The sequence below is a fragment of the Gobio gobio genome (assembly GCF_949357685.1).
Source record: "Gobio gobio genome assembly, chromosome: 24".
Classification (NCBI taxonomy): domain Eukaryota; kingdom Metazoa; phylum Chordata; class Actinopteri; order Cypriniformes; family Gobionidae; genus Gobio; species Gobio gobio.
Genome location: NC_137120.1, coordinates 28043333 through 28065635, shown reverse-complemented (window position 1 = coordinate 28065635; position 22303 = coordinate 28043333). Strand labels below are relative to the sequence as shown.

The 22303-nt window shown below is 44.9% G+C and overlaps 1 protein-coding gene across 1 annotated transcript; it reads right to left on the bottom strand.

The window, feature by feature from the left end:
• Nucleotides 1–15326: 15326 nt before the first annotated feature.
• Nucleotides 15327–22034, bottom strand: LOC307121169 (vitellogenin-like; the record flags this gene model as incomplete). The annotated part of the gene is made up of 28 exons (XM_079808658.1): nt 21983–22034; nt 21834–21854; nt 21569–21720; nt 21194–21445; nt 20959–21120; nt 20736–20884; nt 20472–20622; nt 20218–20375; nt 19964–20129; nt 19733–19858; nt 19429–19647; nt 19125–19342; nt 18942–19039; nt 18695–18819; nt 18507–18608; nt 18286–18405; nt 17989–18175; nt 17799–17901; nt 17508–17693; nt 17287–17398; nt 16990–17179; nt 16647–16912; nt 16513–16557; nt 16352–16429; nt 16043–16249; nt 15769–15911; nt 15539–15677; nt 15327–15452 (listed from the first exon to the last, which is right to left on the bottom strand). Exons 1-28 carry the CDS (start codon nt 22020–22022, stop codon nt 15327–15329), a joined length of 4041 nt encoding a protein of 1346 aa, XP_079664784.1. The 5' UTR covers nt 22023–22034.
• Between the last annotated feature and the right edge of the window lie 269 nt (nt 22035–22303).

The following is a 22303-nucleotide window of genomic DNA, read 5'->3' as shown; positions in this document are numbered from 1 at the left end:
ACTACTCTCAGTGAGGGCTAAGTACATTACTGGGCGGTAGTGGTGTCAACAATAATCGATTCAGCGATGCATCGCAATGCGGGGCATGCACGATTCAGCATCGATGCGGCAAAGGGCCATAATCGATTATGTCACCGTTTATTTTCTGGCCTTGAGTTGGACAATAAAGTTGTGAAGTTTCAATTACTTCCAGGGTCATAACAACAACAATCAAGATGGCTGAGGCGGAGGGAGTTGACCGCGATAGACGGGTAATTAAAAACGCACCCAAAGCTTGGAAAGCGGACATCTGGGCACATTTCGGATTCTGACGCCGGCTTCACACCGCACGCGGAGCGGTGGGTATGGAGAGCCGGAGCCCGCGCCCCCATTGTGGATTCACACTGGCAGCATTTGTCTCGCGCAGATTTTGCAAATACAGACAAATATTGTACATTATGTCACATTTTCCGGTCTTCTCCTCCGAGCCCGCGTCTGTCTCGTGCTTTGATTTATTATGGGCAGCATATGCTGCAAATGCGACCGTGTTCCCCTCTGTCCCAACCACACATGCATAACTTGTTGTATATAAGTAGTTCACATGATAAATGTAAGTTAACATTAAAGTGAATATATGCTTCTAGTTTTAATCATTTAAACAGGCTTTTGAAGTTTGGGCAAAAACTTCTGGCAGTGTTGTGTTTTAAATTTTTTTAACAGCTCTGGATGTCATATGGTGATTGTGAAACACACTGGGCACTTCACTACATGATTTCATGGTGAAATGTGTTATTTTCCATGTTAATCTGGTCAGTTTTGATCAAGAACAATCCACTGTGGCTTTAAATCAGTGTGAGCAGCGCTGCAAAAATAGACTCGGCGCCGAAACGATCGCGGCACTGCTGCTTCTGCTCCTGCGATGCACTGCCGTGCCGCCTCTGCGTGCGATGTGAATACTCTAATCTGTTAACATGGGCGCCGAAAAAAATATGCGCTGCTTATGCCCTGCTAACGCGCCTGCCACACTAAAATCAAGCACGAGAATTGACGAGTCCCTAGTGTCAACGTTACTGTGTGTGTTGCACTGAATATTTTTATTGCTGGGTGCCTGGGTGGTGGTTGTTGTTACAATAGTGTGACTTACGGATTAATATTTGCACAGGAGTTCATAAAGTGCCCTGTCTTAGAGCTTTTTACTGTGTGTAAAAAAAAACACTTATGTTCACTGCTGGAAAAAATTGGCTTAGTTGGTTATTTTTGCTCTATATAATTTAAAATGGTTCTAAAGCAGAGAGAAGAGAAACATTTCTAATTCAAAGTACTGAAAGCAGTGATTTATGTTTTCTTTTTCAGGTTTGAAAATGCCATATCCAATACCCTGTACCATTCAATTTTAGTTAATTTAATGACATTAATGTCAAAGATACAGGAGAGTGATAATACACACATAGCAGCCAATACAATCTGTTGTTCAATATCTGACTGCTTGTATTGCCTCATGACTGATTAAAAATTTGCCTTGTTGTGTGCAGTAGAATTTTGATGCATCGCAATGCATCGTAGAATCGAATTGAATCGAATCGTTACCTGGTGAATCGTAATCGAATCGAATTGTGAGGGCAGTGCCAATGCACACCCCTACTGGGCGGTTGAATGTGGAAGCAGACATTCTGTCGAGGCAGGGGCCGAGGCCCGGGGAGTGGAGACTCCACACCGAGGTGGTGGAGCTCCTCTGGGAGAAATTCGGCAGGGCTCAAGTGGACCTGTTTGCGACTCACAAGAATACTCATTGTCGTCTGTGGTTCTCTCTAACGGTTCTCTCCAGCTCCTCTCGGACTGGACGCAATGGTACAGGAGTGGCCGAGGCTGCCCCTGTACGCTTTCCCCCGATCGCTCTGCTTCCGGGAGTTCTAGAGAGAGTGCGCCAGGACGGGTCCTGTCTTCTGCTAGTAGCCCCGTTCTGGCCAGGCCGAGTTTGGTTCTCGGACATTGTGTCTCTCCTCGACGGCTCTCCCCAGGAGATTCCGCTCAGGGAGGACCTCCTCTCTCAGGCGGGCGGTGTCATCGTACACCCTCGCCCAGAGTTGTGGAAACTGTGGGCTTGGCCTCTGAGGGGACCCAGCTCATAAGTTCTGGTCTCACAGCTGAGGTTGTGGAGACCATTCTACACTCTAGAGCTCCCTCCACGAGGAAACTGTACACTCTGAAGTGGAGACTCTTCTCCTTATGGTGTAGAGATCGCCTGTGGGATCCAGTTAACTGCCCTGCGAGCGCGGTGCTGGAGTTCTTGCAGGAGAGATTCTCCCCTGGGTTAGCTCCCTCCACATTAAAGGTGTATGTGGCGGCCTTAGCTGCTTACCACAGTCCTTTGGGTGGTGTTTCTTTGGGGCGATACCCTCTAGTGACTCGTTTCCTCCGTGGAACCTTGAGGTTGAGACCTGCAGTACGCACCAGGGTGCCAGCCTGGGACTTGGCTATTGTCCTTCAAGGCCTTTCCGAGGCTCCCTTTGAGCTGCTTGAGGAAGTTTCCGAGAAGTTTCTCACTCTAAAGACCATTTTTCTTCTTGCTATTTCTTCGTTGAAGAGAATTGGAGATTTACAAGCCCTTTCGGTGGCACCTTCGTGCTTGGAATTTGCTTCCGGTATGGCCAAGGCCTTCCTGTTTCCTAGGTCGGGTTATGTTCCAAAAGATCCCACTAAACCTGAGAGACCTATTGTACTTCAGGCTTTTTGTCCTCCACCCTTTGTGACGTCAGACCAGGAAAGACTCAATCTGCTTTGCCCTGTTCGTGCATTAGATTCTTATGTCCACAGAGCTGCCCTGTGGAGGAGATCTGAACAGTTGTTTGTGTGTTATGGGCCACCCTCGAGAGGGGGGCCGGTTTCTAAGCAGAGGATGAGCAAGTGGGTGGTCGAGGCCATCTCACTTGCTTATGTTCTTATGTTGAGTGGGCCTTCTCCTTTGGCTGTCCGGGCCCACTCAACTAGGAGTATGGCGGCCTCTCAGGCTCTTTTGGCAGGGGCCTCCCTGCAGGATGTTTGTGATGCGGCAGGATGGTCCTCACTGCTCACTTTCGTCAGGTTCTATGAGCTTGACATTAACACTACTCCGAGGGCTCGGGTGCTCGCTTCCTAATTTCACAGACGGGCATCCAGCTCCTATGGGAACGTGGGTATTCTCGTTCCCAAAGCGGTGACGCAGCTCGAGTTCCCTTGAAGGGGAACGTCTCGGTTACGTCTGTAACCTTAGTTCCCTGAGTAGGGAACGAGACGCTGAATCACCCAGCCATACTCCCTGCATGCCCGCAAGCGTCTTGCTTCATCCTTCTCCAGAAGCTATGGGCGTGAGTTTCCAGGGATGCTTTATACTTTCCGGTCGATGACGTCACCCGCCTATGACGTTCCGTCTCTCTATTGGACTGATGACATACGTGCTTCATGACGCAATTACGCAGAGGCATTCCCAAAGCGGTGACACAGCGTCTTGTTCCCTACTCAATGAACTAAGGTTACAGACGTAACCGAGACTATTTATAAATCTCTAGCGACAAGCCATCAGGCCCATGCACTTTTCCGCTACTCATATTTTGTACTGCTTCTATCAATTCTTCAATAGATCAATTGTTTTCCAGATCTAGTTTTATGTTTTCTGTCAACTGGGGAAATTCAATTTCATTCAGAAAATTATTTTGGTCTACCGAGGTATCTAAGCATTCAGAATTATATAGATTTTCATAATATGATTTAAAGGCATTATTAATTTTTATCGGGTCAATCCAGGTTTGTCCATTATCTAGCAATAAAAGAGTTTATAGCTCTATTTTGATTGTATCTTTTTTATCCTCCATGGGCAGGCAAACCAAGCAATTGCCAAATTCCTTCAAACGGCCCTGGTCCTCCAGGAGCATATCCAACACACACGATGCATGTTACAGCGCCTTTTAGAGAATCGTCTTTTCATCAAGGCCGAGAAATGCAAATTTCATTCTGAGTCTGTAACGTTTCTCGGTTCCGTCGTGTCGGCAGAGGGCTTAGTATGGATTCCGCTAAGTAACCCTAGCCGGATCCCTTTCAACTCGTAGGCATAGAGGACTAAGATCTTTGGCTCACACATGTAATAGCGCTGGATAGGTTACGACTGAGAGTGCAGTTGCCAAAAGGGCACGTTACAGCTTGCCAGCATCTGCATTGCCAACACTCGTAACACAGTTCAGTGATTGTGGCGTTTTCCATAGGGATCCCATAGGGGTCGTAATGACTGACAGATAGGGAACATCTTGGTTACTGTTGTAACGTCTCGGTTACGGATGTAACCCTCGTTCCCTGAGGAGGGAACGGAGACGTAACGTTAGTGACTAACGAATGGGGGTTTCGCTCAGAAGCCTATCATCTTCGAGCATAGAGAAAACGCCCAATGGTGTGCCAATGCCATAGGGCATGCCGAATTTGCATACGTAACTCCACCTCACCGCGTGAGTATATAAGGAAGTACGTGGCAATATCGCATTATGTTACCTGCTTGAGGAGCCAAGACTGAACTCCTGCGTTCCAGGTAGCACAGCTGATGTGGCAACGGGACGTTACGTCTCCGTTCCCTCCTCAGGGAACGAGGGTTACATCCGTAACCGAGACGTTCCCTTTTGTTCAGTCACTACGACGTAACGTTAGTGACTAACGAATGGGGGTCCCAATATAATCCCGCCACTCAGCTGTCTTCCAGTGCCCTGCGTAAGTGTGAGTACCCTGTCGTAAGACTAGTACGGACGAAGGACTCCCACTTAACACAGGAATACCAAGGTACACTGGGAAGCATATCCCAGTGAGGGAATGCCAAGATGCCTACCCGTGGGTAGGACTTAAGAGTACACATATGACCCGCTAAGGGCTGCATATGGGAAACTCTAGGGTACCAGCCGAAGGTGGATTTTTAACCCTAAGGGTGGCGGGGACACGCCAAGGGAAGAAACCCGCTCACTACGGAGACTTACGGTGAAATACACGTGTGGGGGTTGCCGGAGGGGAACCATGCACACGGGGCACCTGGCCGGACATGAGGGTCTGGGCTCGAAGGGCTGACTGAACTGATGTCGGCGTCGACAGTGCTGGAGGAGCTCAGGGCTCTCGGGGAGCTCACCTGAGGAGAATATCGCACGTATCCAGTCCGTGGAGTGGAGTGGCGAGCAAGCGAAGACACCTGAGCCTGGCCCATTACCGGCCCCTCGGGGGGGCGAGTACATAGTCGGACACTGGCTCCACTCGGAGATAGTAGAATCTGGCGAACGTGTTAGGTGTCGCCCAGCCTGCAGCTCTGCAGATGTCTGTTAGCGAGGCGCCATGCGCTAGAGCCCAAGAGGAGGCCACACTCCAAGTGGAGTGTGCCCTCACACCAAGGGGACATGGTCGACCTTGCTGCTGGTAAGCCAAAACAATGGTGTCCACTATCCAGTGAGACAGCCTTTGCTTTGAGAGAGCACTTCCCTTCCGCTCTCCACCATAACAGACAAAGAGCTGGTCTGAGGTCCTGAAACACTGCGTCATGTCTACGTAGGCGCGGAGAGCGCGTACTGGACAGAGCAGTGCCAAGGCTGGGTCTGCCTCCTCCAAGGCAGCGCTTGCAGGTTCACTACCTGATCTCTGTAGGGAGTGGTAGGAACCTTGGGCACATATCCAGGCCGGGGTCTCAGGATCACGTGAGAGTAGCCGGCCCGAATTCAAGGCACGCTTCGTCAACCGAAAAATGCCTGCAGGTCCCCGACCCTCTTAATGGAGGCCAATGCGGTCAGCAGAGCCGTCTTCATCGACAGGAACTTAATATCGACCGACCGCAAAGGCTCAAAGGGAGGCCTCTGCAGAGCACTTAGAACTACTGAGATGCCCCAAGAGGGTACGAGAGGAGAGCGAGGAGGATTCAGTCTCCTCGCCCCCCTCAGGAACCTGATGATCAGATCGTGCTGACTTACCTTTTTGTTCTCCAAGAGATCGTGGTGGGCAGATATTGCGGCCACATAAACTTTGAGGGTGGAGGGAGACAGCCTTCGCTCCAACCCCTCTTGGAGGAACGAGAGCACGGACCCGATCGGGCATTTCCAGGGGTCTTCTTTGGCGGGAAGAGCACCAGGTGACGAAGAGGTTCCACTTCAACGCATAGGCATGCCGAGTGGACTCTGCCCTAGCGGAAGTGATGGTGGCGACCACCGTAGGTCCAGGAGCCACACGTGGAGGTTCCACAGGTCGGGACGCGGGTGCCATAGGGTGCCCCGTCTCTGAGTAAGGAGGTCCGGTCTCAGAGGAATAGGCCAGGGAGGGGCTGTCGCAAGGAGTATGAGTTCGGGGAACCAGGTCCGGCCGTGCCAGTGGGCGACCAAAAGGACCTGCTCCTTGTCCTCCCTGATCTTGCACAAGAGCTGTGCGAGTAGGCTCACTGGGGGGAACGCATATTTGCGTAGGCCCCGCGGCCAGCTGAGCGCCAGTGCATCTGTGCCGAACGTGCCCTCGGACAGGGAATAGAACAGGCTGCGGTGGGAAGAGTCGTTGGAGGCAAACAGATCTACCTGCGCGTCCCCGAACTGTTCCCAATCAGCTGGACCGTCTGAGGATGGAGTCTCCATTCTCCTGGGAGAGGCTGAACCCGCGAGAGCTCGTAGGCGCGAAGGGGACAGAGATAGCCCGAATGGGAGGACCGCGTACTGACATGCCCGCCCCTCGAAAGCAAACCGTAGGAACGGTCTGGGTCGAGGTAGGAGGAGACATGGAAGTAGGCGTCCTTCAGGTCGATCGCTGCAAACCAATCGACCGGACGAACGCATTCGAAAAGGCGTTGGCTGTCAACATCTTGAACGGAAACCTGTGTAGGTAACGGTTCAAGATGCGCAGGTCCAGGATTGGTCTTAACCCACCGGTCTTTTTGGGTACAATGAAGTAGGGGCTGTAGAACCCGGACTTCATCTCGGCTGGAGGGACAGGCTCGATCACACCCTTCGCCAATAGGGTGGCAACCTCCGCTCGTATGACAGGGGCATTGGCCCCGACCATAGTAAGCAGACTTCCCGGAAGCAGGGAGGAGCCTGCGCGAACTGAATCGCGTAGCCGCGCCTGATTGTCTTCGCGACCCAGCGGGACAGCCCTGGAATCTGAAGCCAGAATCCCAGGAACTGCACCAGCGGGGTCATTCAGACTACAGACGTACCCGGAGTGGGGCAGCGATGCAGCGTTACCGACCCAGACAAGGGAGGCTGTTGGGCGTCCCGGTGTGGGGGTGCGGTTAGCGGCTGCGTCCTGACAGAGGAGACCAGGGAAGGACGCGCGTTCCACTGGGGTCTGCTCTGCCAGGAGGCTGGCGACAGAGAGGGATGCGAGTGGCGGGACCCGTGGGTGGCGCACACCGTCATCACCGGTCTCTGGGTCCTCAGAGACAGGAACATGAGTTCTTCCCAAGCGCTGCTGGCCCCCGGAAGGATTTTCCCCTGGCCCTCCACCGGGGGAAGGAGAGGCCCTGCTACCATCCCCTGGGAAGAACTGGAACCCATCTCTGAGTTGTCCACCTCCAGCCTGGCGTTTAACCAGTCTGGGGACCGGACTGGGCGACATCCTCAACCACCTCCACGGCGCGGCGCAGGTGAAGGCTGCTGCTGGGGCCGGGCCGTAGGAGGGAGGGCGCCCTCGGCGGCGAGCGGACTGAGGCGACTGAGCCGGCGGCTGGTGCAGCAGCTGGCCGCCGGGGCAGTACGTGTTACAGCCTCAGTCTGCTCTGGGGCGGCCGAGAACCGTTGGGCGCAGTTCTCAGCCGCGCCGCCGAAGAGGCCAGCCTGGGATATGGGTGAGTTGAGGAGGCGGGCCCGCTCAACGTCCTACACATCACCAGGTAAGGCCAGGTGTTCTCCCGGACCACAGCTGTGGACATCGCCCGACCCAGGGAGCGTGTGGCCACCTTCACCGCCCGGGGGCGGGATCAGTTGCGGCACGCAGCTCATTGAAGAGCCCTGGGTCGGCTCCACGACTCCTTGTGCATGTGCAAAGGGGCGGCGGCCTGCCTGTAGCTCTGCAGGACCACGCCACCAAAGTAGACGAGCCCACAGGCTTTGGGAGGGTGCTTAGGACAGCCACACCACGCCACGTCAAAGCCCTCTGTGGACACCGTAGTGCGCAACAGAGAGTTCAACAGTGGGGGGGAGGGGGCCCCAGTGTACCCTAGGCCGCGGCCCCATCAAGGGCAGAGAAGGCGGAGGAGGCCACCAAACGGTCGCGGGAAGCACGGGGACTTCCGGGACCGCGTGACCTCCTCATGCACCTCGGGAGCGAAAGGCATTGGGGGCGGGGCCCAACAGCTGTCGGGTGCCGCCCCCAAAAACCAATCGCGCAACCACAAGCACTCGCGACTGGGCGGAGTTCCACACCAGCGCGAGACTTGCGGCTGCCCGAGATAACATGGCTGTCAACTTTAGGTCGGATCAGGCAGTGCTGACACACCCGGAGGCGGAGCACAACCTAATAGTCATCCCCAAAGGACTCCAGCCCACCTTGGGATGCGGCGATCGACATCTCACTGCTATCCGGAGCGCGAACTGAACGAACGAGGCGTCAGAGACGGGTCGCTGTTTCAGTCCATCACTCGCGGGAAGCGATGTGCGAGAGGGGGGCGTGGCCCGAGGAATGATCGTCGGGGTTCTTAATACCACAGCATCGCCCTCAGGTCACCCTGGCCACCAGCCAAAGTACCATCTCACTCGGGGACGGTAGATTGGGGTGTGGCAGAGGGGACTCTCTCTCCTCACGGAGATCATTGAGTCTCGACCGCGACATCGCGATGGTCACGTTCCCGCAATGGAAACGTGACACATCCGCAAACACTGCCCGAACGTGCTGAAGCCCAAACACGTTGAGCAGTGAATGCGCCCAAAGACAGCAGCGGAAATCGATCGCACCCGGAAGTGCACGGGCGAGCCGTCTTGAAAAAGACGTGTCACGCGCAAGCTCTTTTTGTGAGAGGAAAGCCTCGCAGTCGATGCCGAAGCGCCCAGGGAAACACACACCAGCTGTCAAACGGACCACTGCGCAGATCAGCAGGCAGGAAGTATGCGATCACTGGAACGCGCCGTTACACCAACACTGACTGGAAAGCTGCTCGTCTCAAAGAAGCTGACAGAGTCTCAGAAGGCTGTAGGAGTGGAGAGGTAGGTTCTCTTGGCTCCGAAAGCAGAAACATAATGCGATATTGCCACGTACTTCCTTATATACTCACGCGGTGAGGCGGAGTTACGTATGTAAATTCCGCATGCCCTATGGCATTGGCACGCCATTGGGCGTTTTCTCTAAGCTCGAAGATGATAGGCTTCTAAGCGAAACCCCCATTCGTTAGTCACTAACGTTACGTCGTAGTGACTGAACGAAAGGGAACACTTGTTCCCTGATGGAGGGAACAGAGATATTATGTCCCTCCTGCCACAACCATGAACTACCCCGCTGAATGAACAGAACCCTGTCTCAGCTCCTCAACATAAACCTACCTAGATAGCAGACCAACACTGAATCATCGTTGAATCAATGTTAATGCATAAACTAAAATATAATTGAATCAATGTTGAAATTTAACATTGATTTTTTTGTCAGGTTTGCACCCTGAAATAATGTTATTTCAATGATGAAAAATAGATGAAGATGGGCTTAAAATCAATATTTTTTCAACTACAATTAAATCACTTATTTAACACTGAATCAACATTGAATCAGTGACTACGTTTACATGGACAGCAGTAATCTAATTATTGACCTTACTCTGAATAAGACAATATTCTGATTAAGGTGTTTACATGAGTTGGGAGTTGAGTACGGATGGTGGATCTGGGAATGTAGAAGTGGTGGCCTTGCGGGGTTGGGGGGGGTTTAATGAGTATGTGGGAATGTCTGTGTGTTAGTGTGTGTGTGTGTGGGTGTATATAAGGAGTAATGCTGGCTTATTGTTGGGCCGGAGTGATGGAAGCTGGATCACATAGGATGGTTACAGAGGAGAAAAAAAAGAAAAAAAAAACCCTAGTTATTTTCATTACATAGGATAAAAATAAGTGGAATAAAAAAACAAAAATAGAAATAATTGATTGACTGGCTGATTAAGGGCACCCATACATAGCCACAGTGCCCCCCGGCCCCCGCACAAGGTATACCATGGTGAGGCGGCAGAGGGAAGGCCCTGCGCGCCATCCGGCCCCCAGGCCCCCAGCACACAAACGCTCAGAGGTGCGTTTCCCCAAAGTGTCGTTCGCTAACTATGGTCACAAGTTCCGTCATTATAAGCATAAACGAGTCGTGTTTCCCGAAACTATAGTTCCAACGAACGTTCGCAAACAGCATCGAAAAGTTGATTTGGATACATTTCGTTCTTGCACTGATGTTAAATTTGTAGCCATTTTGCACTTGGGCAGCCAGTTTGAGATATAGGCTATATTTGAGTATTGTGTGTAATGATTCTGACAGTTTTTTCCATTGAAATGACTGGGGAAAAGTGTCCCAATAACCCTGAATGCCTATACTCTTTGAAATCATAATTTCATTGCATTATGAAGCTTGAAACCCCAAATATTATAACATTCTTCATGAACAATTATTCAGTTATTTGTGACAATCTCATTGTAAAAAAGAAGAAGAAAAAGAAACATGGTTTCAATGCAGCCAGCTACTTTTTGATAGTAACTTGTAGTGTAGCTATTTTCAAAAGGGTAGCTTGAATATAACTTAACTACTCAAAGTAGTTTTTACTACAACACTGTTTTTTTAGATCAGCCACAGCAAAAAAGAACCACACAACAGACAGAAGAGCAACAGACAGGACTGACAGTTATTTTCCTTTTTCTTCCCTGTAAAAGTATAGCTGTAGGTTGATGTATAATCAATTTGTTCTATTTAAAACCATGCCTCTACATAGTGCTTTAAATTTGTGTGTATGTATGTATGTGTGTGTGTGTGTGTGTGTGTGTGTGTGTCTATAGGATATACTGTATACAACGCGTCATATAGATGCATTTTGTCTTAATAGAAATAATTATCAACCTTATCTAAAAAAGAAATCAACAACAAAAACCAATACTACCCAATTCAAATGCTGATGCAGAGAGAGTGTTTTCTGTGATGTGTGTGTATATAGCTATTATTATAATATTATTATTTATTTTATTTTTTGTTGCAATTTTTGCTTTGTTCGCGGCAAAATTTTGGTTGGCCCCACCAAATCTCACTCTAAGTTTTTTTGAAAAGTTGGCAGCTCTGCACCTCACATACCCTAGTCTGTTTTGTTGTTCTTGTTATTGGTGGAAGTAAGATGTGTGCAACATAATGTGTAGAGCATTTAAAAGAGAGTAAGGCGTGTTGAGTGCTACCAGGGTGAGGTGTGTGCATGTCCGAGTGAGGAGGGCGCTCCATGGGGGCCCAGAACCCACAGATACCCCACCGGATCGACCAACACCAAACCAACATGGCAACCCGACAGGACCGGGCCGTCCGAGCCATCCATGGGGCTCAGGCAGAATAGAGATGAGTAGAGAGAAGTCGAGAGAGAGAGAGGGGAGGGGGAAAAGAATAAAGTTATTAGGAAAAAAGGAGATAGAAGAGGGAGGAAGGGGAGAGGGAGATTCTATTGATATGTAATTAATAATGATTAATAATAATAATAATAATAATAATAATAATAATAATAATAATAATTGTTCCAGCTACCATCCTCCGCCCTAGTGTTTGTGGCTATTTACATGTGGATGTGGAGAATTGTGTGGATCTGACGTTGTGACTTGGATCTCAGGCACAGAGGGTCAGGACTGTAAGTAGGTGATGAAAGGTGACCAAAGGGAGGGTGTATCTCGAGTATTGGTTAAGTTTGGAGATGATAGATTGTCTATGGATATATAATCTGTTAACAAGTTTTTCCAGTGAGTAATATGTGTATTGTTTCTGGTAACACTTTACAATAACAGTACATGAATAATCATGTATTAATACATGAATTAATAGTTAATTAAACATGAACTCATGATTAGTGAAGATATGAACTAATCATGAACAAATGAGGAGCTATCATGAACTAAGACAGGAGTCATAAGGATTCATGCATGAATAACAACAGCATTAATACATGTTAGTTCATGTTTGATAATTAATGCATTAATTAACATGTATGGGTAAACTAAATCAAACAGGCTTTCTCAGAATGAATAACAAATATTTTGACTTTGAAATACATTTTAAAATGTATTATTGTCATAATTTAAACAATTTTTATCAGAAGTTTCATCATAAATATTACTGAAAGCCACAGGAATAGTTTTTCATTACTTTCACTGATCACCCTTATCAAACATAAGGTTTGAAAATACTAAATCTGCTAAATTGTATCTCAAAAGGTCTCAGTCTGTTTTGTGATATTCTCTTTCCCATCAAACTAAACCTACTGTGACTTATAACAGTTTCTGAGAAATCAGTTCCCAAAAAATAACCAAACAGGAAACATGCAGTAAAGTCAGGAAGTGAGGGATCGTCTGCTGGGATCCGTACAGTTCTCTCTCCACCCAGACACAGGCCGTGATGATACTGTACCTCCATTCTCTTAACTGGGCTGAATACTAGTTATACTAGTTACATGTGTATTTGATAGTAAGTTTATGATAAATCATGAGCTGAATTTGGTAAGTAGTTAACAGTGAATTAATCATGATGTGCCCCCTCAAGTAAAGTCATGACACAATGATGCATAAACAAGCCATGAGTTGATGTTAGTGTATGGTTAGTTAATAATGAATTAATCATGATGTGCCCCCTCAAGTAAAGTCATGACATAGTCATACAGTAACAAGCCATTAGTTGATGTTAGTGTATGGTAAGTTAACCATGAGATAGTAATGCCGTGCCCCCTGAAGTAAAGTCATGACACAATGATGCACTAACAATTCATTCATTACAAAATGAATAAACATATACACTAAGAATCCTTATTCCTTTACACCCTTGGTACAAAAAAAAAAACAAAGATAAAAAGTATTTGTAGGCTAGTTCTTTTATTTATATTTATATAATTAAACATATATGGACTTAAAAGAAAGGCCAAACATACCTGTAAAGACCCACATAAGGCATGTTTACATGTAAAACCGGGCGCATCCACCGGCTAATGCTAATCGAGGCATATAAGTTACATTTAAACAATTAAAAAATACAGGTAATTAAAGTACACACCTCCAGAAATATCCCAATACAACAATCATAAAAACATGTCTTAAATTATTATTTCGGTTAACCAAAGTAGTCGACATATATTATTTGATGAAAATGCCAGCAATACAGAAGGAACACAACAAACGTGCTAGGAGCACAGAGAGCGCCACTAATGAGAAACAAAGAAACAAACTAATGAGAAACAAAGAAACAAACTAATGAGAAACACCAGAAACAAACCCTACATACTGTAGTTACGGGAAGAAAACTATCTGTGACTAAACGTAGCCTAATTGAACTATACAAATCTGAAAACGGTGATAGTTATTAGTCTATTTTCCACGTTTGATTAGACAAATGTGTGTAATTAATGGCTCACAAAAATGGCTAAAAATCACAAAGCTGCACATAGCAGATTATAATAGGCTATTACAGTTTAAATTATGACAGTATTAAATCACATGTTTAATTCAGAGTCAGAGTACTTCTTATTTATTCTTAAGGAGCCTGTTTGATTTAGTTTAACCATACATGCTAATTAATGCATTAATTATGTATTAATGCTGCTGTTATTCATGCATGAATCCTTATGACTCCTGTCTTAGTTCATGATAGCTCCTCATTTGTTCATGATTAGTTCATATCTTCACTAATCATGAGTTCATGATTAGTTCATATCTTCACTAATCATGAGTTCATGTTTAATTAACTATTAATTCATGTATTAATACATGATTATTCATGTACTGTTATTGTAAAGTGTTACCTTGTTCCTTGATTTCCAGTTCATGAGGATTGTTTTCTTGGCGATAGTCAGTGCTACTAGCAGTGCTTTATTGCATGAGGTTCTTAAATTGATTGTATTTTACTTTTACAATGAGCAGAATTATTACAACACAAAGAAAAGAAAATATAGAGAAGGCCGTGTCGGAGTGAGCAGTCAAGCAAGACACGCAGTCACGCACCATAGCAACATAGCAAGTCATGGCAACGACATTTACTAGAGACTAAAAGATGCGTAAAAGATAAACGGGAATTTGAGCGCATTGTTACTGTTTTGTATGCGCGGTTATATTAATTATAATTCAAATTCTGTTTTATTTGTCACAATATTATTGATGATTGTTTAGAGGGGCACTTTATATACTTTTGATACGAGCCCCCAAAGCCCTCCCCTCTGCACTTGCCTGGTGTGTGTGCCTGGTGTGTGTGTGTGTGTGTCTTGTCATGCGGCGAAAACTCCTACACGACGTTAATAGTTAGATTAAGGTGTGTACATGTCTACAATGCACTTAGATAATGCGACTAAAATAGTGCGACGTTGGATTTTGGTTGAAAATGAAAATCGGGTTGACGTCAGAACCCAACGTCAGATTGACGTCAACATCCAACGTTGGACGGACGTTGCAATTTGGTTGAAAATGAAAATCGGGTTGACGTCAGAACCCAACGTAAATCTGATGTTGCGTTCTGACGTCAACCCGATTTTCATTTTCAACCAAAATGCAACATCTGTCTGACGTTGGGGTCCAACGTCAATCTGACGTCATATTGACGTCCGGTGCCTGCTGGGCATTTGTCAATCAACATAACGTTCCATCCATCAGGGAACGGGGGTTACAAGGGTTTCTTGTTGTTTTTAGCCTTTTCATTGTAAAAAAAGAAATGTCCCGCTGGTGGAGAAATATTGGCCTAGTGTGAACTTAAGATCCAAATTAAATCCTGACTTTCTTTGTCAGACTTTTATTACATTCAGTTGGAGTTTCCCAATCATAAACTTTTATGTGCAATTTGTTGAATATCACATGAAAGCAGGGTGAAGGTGAAGAAAATACTTTGATTAAGAGCAACGGGATCAGAAAAGACCACAAGCCGGCATTTGTACTTGGTCCCACCTTCACTGTGAATATTATTTATCTTTCACAAATTGTTTATTGTGAGTATTTGTGAAACAAAAAAAGTCTACAAAAAAACATTTACTGAGTGGTATTGTAAAATGAAAGCAGCTCACACAGTTCTGACACTTGCAGGGTATTTATTAGCATTAGATTCCATATACTGTACATCTCAACATTGTTAATGTATTTAATTAAACTGTCAAAGAACAATACATTTTACATAATGACAGCTCACATTTTCAAAATATAATTTATTTCTTATTCTTCCTTGATATGTTTCTGGATCCAGGAGAGAATGTCCTCGTCAATATGAATGGAAAGAGTTCCGTCTGGATTGATGGGAACAGCGACAGGAAGAGGAATATCCATCCTAGACAGTGTCATCTAGAGAAACAGGAACAAAAAAATATTATTTGTATTTCCTTATTATATCTCTGTGTGAGTCAAAATTTAAAGGAAAATTATTTCACCTCAGGAATCCTAGCAATGACATTCAAGGATCTCTGATTTGGTAAGGCCGCAGTCAGATCAATCTCTTTTTCACTGTTCGTTGCTCTTTCAAGTCTGAATCCCGCCTTGAGAGCCGCCATGGGGATGTGCTTAGACAACCTAAATGTGAAGGGATGCATAAAGAAGAGCAGGTTAAACAAGTGCCATTTTCAACTCTATGAATTTGTCATTCAGTGTTGCTGAACATTACTTTTTGGCGTAGGTGGTGACAATAACCGGCAGCCTCTCCCATTCCAGCTCTAGACGTGCAGCAGGGAATTCGCCCAGGACACCGGCTTCAGCTTTAGCAATGACTGCATACTGTTGGCATTCTTGACCCCAAGCAACCTTGGCCTGAAAAAGGACATTTGTGTCCAAAGAATGGTATTGATGTCAATAATTTCACTTGAGAAATTCATTTAGGTAATTTTTTGAAAATTATTATTTTAAAAAGAAAAAAAGATTCACTCAAGTTCCAGTCTTACAGTGACTTTGTGCTTGCTCAGCAGGGCACCATCAGCACAGATCTTCAGGTTGTCATTTTCAGCGATGGAGGAAACGATGAGCTGCACTCTTGCGGTTGGCTTGTCAAAGTAAGCAGCAAGTTGGTAGCCCAGCAGCTTGTGGTCAACTCTCACAGCACGGGCAATGACAGCAAAAACAGGTGGACTAGCATTTCCGAGGAACTTAGCCTGAAACCATAAATCATAATCAATTCAAGTGGATTTTAGTTCAAAATTTCACATTTGGATTTTATGTTATTATGAACAAACACATAACACTAATTGATTCACCTGTTTCTGGATAGCCTCAAAGCTAGAGGCAGCACTTCCACTGCTTACTGCCTTTGAGGCGCCATGGGCTGCCAAGAACTGCAAGCAAAAATCATTATAGACATGATAATTGATGATCTAAAGAAACAAGATTTTTAACAGATGTGTTTTAGACTAGTTACCCGATCTTTGTGGAACTTCCTGAAAGGCTCCATGATAGTGGCAGTCTGAAAATACATTAAAAATGAAGTATAAATGAATATTTATGACAAATATTGTCTACCTAACCAACACAGTACATTTGACATATCCTCACCTTACTCATACGAGAGCTGGACATGGAGGAGCTTGAACTGCTGCTGCTGCGACTGCTGCTGCTGCTTCTGCTGCTTCTGCTGCTGCTTTCAGAAGAGACGCTCACATTTTTATCTTCAGTCTCCAGGATTTCCCTCAGTTTCAACAGGAAGGCCTTTCCTTCTGGAGTCTCCTCATCAATGAGGCTGATTTGCTTAAGGAGCCTCTCAGCAGCTCTAGGACCAACTTGGACTTCAAGCTCAAGTCTTTCAACTGCAGGACCTTCAGCTACAGCCAAAAGGACAATTATTATGTTGTCTGAAAATATTTGAGTTTAATCAATGTCATTTTCTCTGAAATAATACCTCTTGTCAGTGCAGCACGGGCTGAGTGCTGTCCAATAATGTTGAAGAGGGGAGTATTTCTGATAAAAGCAGCATTGTGAGAGTGCACCTCAATGCACCCCTTGATTTCAATGTATGGGACAGCAAGACAAAGAGTCTTGTGAAATGGAGCAGCAGATCTCACAGGAGTCTCATCTGGTATTTCAGAGGACTGAAAAGAATAATTAGATATTATAACAAGCCTTGCTATTTTAAAACTTAAACAAAATGAATGCTCTGCATACTAACACATAACCATCATGTGTGTTCAAAGTTTACCGAATAATAAGCAGGAGTCTGGGCATTTTGCAAGGCCACCTCAGGTACTAAGGGCACAATTCTCTCGGCGGTGGGCTCTTCAATGTTTCTGACCACAGCAAAAGTTTCAAAGCTGTAGGGCAAGAAAAAGGTGGGTCATAAATCACTTTCAGAAACCTTTTGAATTGTTTATGAATTCATTCAAAATGTTTGCTACATTGGCCTGACTAAGATTGCATTACCTCACATCAGCAATGTGTTCAGGAAGCTCAACAGGAAGAGCCTCCACCTTGTAGTTGCCCTTGAGAATGTCTGCTCTTGCAGACACTTTTCCAGGGACAATAGTACGGATCTTTCCTCTTGCCATAACAGCAGCTTGGATGAAGGCAGTGTTCACTCCCATCACAGCAAAGGTCTGGAGAGCAACACTGAAATAAGAATAAGGTTTGCAATTGTGATTGTTGAGATTGTTTGTAAAACTGTTGTTATGTACATTGTATCTCATCTTCATGAATGTAGCTGCAAAAGTGTACCTTGGTCTAGCTTCAACTTGGAGTTGAACATCAGTCTTCTTGAGCTGCTCAAGAGTCATAGTCTCAATGGCCTCTGGGAGAGGAGGTGTAATGGTGGCCTGAACTAGAAGGATGAACAGAACAACATCAAACTTTGAAGTGACACCCTCATATCCAAGGAAAGGATGACAAATTTTAAGAAATAACATACCATTGAGACTTGCAGCAGCGACAGCAGCAGTGTACAAACTGAGCTCCATGGGCACACCAACTGCTGTTGGCAAGATACGACGCACTTCAGATGCAAGCAGGGGTTTGGCATACTGAATGGCAATTCCTTCCTGCAAAGCTTTAAGGGCAGCCTTCAACATTTCACGTGGTTTGGGTCCAGTGACAATCTGTGAATAGAGTTTATGAGAAACTTAATTCTATTTGTAAGAATTATTTGTGAGACAGATCTAAAAAAAATATGGTAATGAAAGAGGAGACATAAACTACAACAAATTACCGGTATTGCTTCCTCAATGATGGTCTTGTCAATGTTGAAATAAGCCACTTCTTGTCCAAGTAATTTAACATAGGCTGAAGCTAAGGGCTGATTGGTTGGCAAGGTCTTCCAATTGGCGAGCTTAAAGGGTTAAAACAGAGAAGTAATATACATTTTGCCTGTCATTTTTATAATTTTATGTAAAAGTAAAAAATTATACAATACACTATACATGAACTTACTGCTCTCAGAGTGCGCTTGATCTTTGTGATACGGTCTACACTTTCATCTGCAGCAGGAGATTGCAGAAGAGCCTCCTGGATTCCTTCAGTTCTCACACCGATCTGTTTGAGAGAATCAACTGAGTGAAGACTGAAAACATTTTAAAACCATGAATTAGATTTTGTTTTAAAAGTATTGACTGGCCCACCTCAAGAACATCAGCAGCAGCTCCGGCCAGGTAAGCACGTGCTTTAGCTACAACAGCTCTGGGCAGGATGGTGGCGGCATCATTGATCATGTAGGCACTACCAGCAGCTCCAATCATAAGAGGAGCTGCACAGGGACAGAGGTAAGAATAAATGCAATCTTTCATGTAAGGAGATTTTTTAACACATATTAAAAAACACCCAAGATACAATTTTTTTTAGCTTTCTTATAAAAATTGCAAGACTCACTATGATAGAAGTCCAGCTGAAGGGCTCTGCTGAAACGGAAGCTAAGCCTGTCCAGCTTGCGGCTCATGAGCTTGATGGCAACATTAGCTGCACCCGCACTGAAATGGACAATCAGGTTTACTTCTGGCTTGTTCTCATTTGATGAGATGAAGTAAACGATATGAGAAATATTTTTTTTCTTACACAGATGCCATATCAGGTGCAGTGATTCTGGTCAAGGACTTGATGTGGGAATAGGCAAAGCTTGCAACATGCATGTTAGTCTCAGTCTTCAAAGCACCAGCAAGACTGGAGACAAGGGCCACTGAGGGCTTGGCCTCAAACAACACAATACAAGCAACCATACGCACTTCAGGGTGGAGAGCCCTGTCCAATACAAGCTGCAGAGCCACTGGCTGAACCTGAGGAAGGAAATACGTTTATTTTATTATTGGAAGAATATGTGCAACAACAAAAAAATGTAATTCCTACAATGTCTGACACTTACCAGTTTAGGCTCTTTCTTGGCAATGTTCCTTAGGGCCAAGATGGCATCAACCTGGACTCTAAGAGGCAGAGAAGTAGCTGCAGTTCTCAGTCCAGGTAGGAGCTTCATGATGGGTTTAAGACTGGCAGGGTGACCAGCATTGCCCAGAACTTTCAGAGCCAAAGTGATTTGAGGAATGTCATTCTTGGAAATTGCTTCTGCCACAATGTCATGAATGGGCTGAGGAGTTTGAGGCACAAACAGTTAGAAAAATATCAAAGATTAAGTCCCTGACAGAAGTTTTTGGAGGGCTCGAGGTGTTTACCCTGAGGAGCTCAGCAGGGCAAGTGGGAACTGCAACACAGTGTTTGGCAATCATGGAACCATATCCAAGCATGACGACTTCACGCAGAGCTGGGATTGTGGCAATTTTCTCGTGCATAGCCAAACTCTGTTAAAGCAAAATACAATTAATTTCACAATACAGATTAAATTATTAATTTAATTTAGGTAAGAATTAAATAACAGCACTTTAAGTATGGTAAAATCTACCCACAGCTGTCATCTGGATAGTGTCCAAATCAGCAGTGACCATTTGCAGAGCAACCACAAGAGCCTGAATGAACTCAGGAATGGTAAGTTCACCAGACAGGAACTTCTCCTTGATGAATTTTACAATGACTGGTGTGCCAACAGCAGGAAGAGCATCCAGAAGCCAGCGCCTAACAGATTCATTGTTTAAAATATAATCATAATAAAAAAAATGCCCTTTAACTATATTCCTATTAACTTATTGCTCACAAATTGTACCTGTAAACTGGTTTGTCCTTGAACTGATTCCAGATAGCCTCAATATTCTCCAAGGTGGCAACACGCAGGAGCTGGACGAGCTGAACAAACTTAAGTGGAGCATCATCATGGACCATGGCAACATTGTTTGCAACCAAGTGCTTTAGGACCTCGATAATCTAGAAAGAGTAAAGGCAGTGCTCAGTTAACATCTTCATCATAGATCAAGGGTTTTGACTTGGAGATCTTTAAAGGTTTTTGGTAACGAATTATACCTGGGCTGGTGCATCACTGATCTTCAAGAGTTGAATGGGGGTCTGAAGAATCTCAGTTGAAAACTCATACTGCAGGGATCCACGGGTCAAGTAATCAGCTTTGATTGGAACAACAGGGGTCTTCTCAATCTCAACAAAGGTCAAGGATTGTCTGAAAGAAATAATTATTTCTGAAATTTCAAAGTAACCTTAAAGATAATGAAAAATCGTAGTAATTGTGTTAATTCATATTTTGAGAGAAATCTCAGAGAGGATCAATCATACTTTGATTCCATCTGGACAGCACCATGAATCTCATTGAAGGGTGAAAACTGATGCACTTCCTCAACTGTTGCTTCAGCGATCAATACACCGGCAGCAGCTGGTTTCATGATGTAGTTGTAAGATGCAGTTTCAATCAGACTCTTGACCCTCTGTTGAAATAAAGGTCTATGACTATTTTCCACTTGGCATTTTCATTAAATATTTTAGAAAATCTCTCAATTACCTCTGTGCATTCAACACATTTTTCAGTGTATGCCAAGCCGACGTCCTTTATGATTCTCTCCTGGCAGTGGCTCAGATCCTTAGACTTGGTGACAATAATGTGGTTGGCCTTTGGATCCTCACTGATGACATAGTGGGTCCTACACACTCCCTGAGCTCCAGCCTTGATGGACAAATAAAAAATTAGATTGCAGAACTCAATATAGATAAAAAACGTACTAGGATCACTATTTCACCTCTTGCAGTTCATAGATGTTCTGGGTCTTCTTGAGGTTGAGCTGAAGGATGTTGAGGATTCCTCTGTGCAGGTTCAGTACAGTAGGGGAGACTCCTGCAGGGGCGAATACCTTTCCAACCACACCATTAGCATACTCAAACTTGATGGGAATCTGAAGCTGAGCAGCCAGAGCTGAGGTGAGCTTAGTGGCAGGAACAAATGGATCCTTGGGCCAAATGCCAGCATACTCGTGAAGTAGAGGATCCATGAGCTGTAAGGGAACATTTTAATTTTAAATGAGGGAATTGTTGCTTTAAACAGCCTGTGCTTGGTCACACATTTTTTCTCTCAGTGTTGAACATCTACAATGTATACAGTTCTTAATGGTCATTACCTTCATCAGGAAGGTGTTTTCTGTCACGGCACTGAGGTGAACCTTGCTGCTGATTTTAATACCTGCTCTGGCCAGACCTTCTTGAGGAAGACCACCCAAGAGCAGAGCCTCATACTTGTACACATAGGTCTTGTCAAGGGCAAACTCAGGAACTGAAAAGTGTACAGTATTTTTGATTTGAGTCAATTCGTATGGTCATTACTTTTAAGCAATAATGCAATCTAAATTACCACTTAAAACTCATTTGCCAAATCACATTACTTACCAAGGTTGATCTGTTGACTCGCTGAAAGAAACAGAAAACAATATCTATAAATTTTTTTAAAATTCTGTTTTCAAGAGATTCCAAAGTTTTTCCAAAGAGCTAAAAAGAGAGAGAAGAAAAAAAATATGTATAAATATATTTTGACTTACCCACAAGGGCTATAGCGAGGGCAAGCACAACAACTCTCATGGCTGATGGTTTGTGAAGAGCTCCTCAGAGAAATATACCTTTTATAGTAGTTTATTGCTGACCAAGTATTAATTCTTAAATTAATTATTAACAGATGTCTTTAACATCAAATTGTACACAAGACGAGACTTCTGTCAACTTATTTGAACTTAAATATCAGTAAAGGTTAGGTTACCCTGGCCTGTCATTATGTCATTCTTCATCCAATGTCCACAGTGAAATCACGCTGATCATTTGTTTATATATATATATATATATATATATATAAATATATATATATA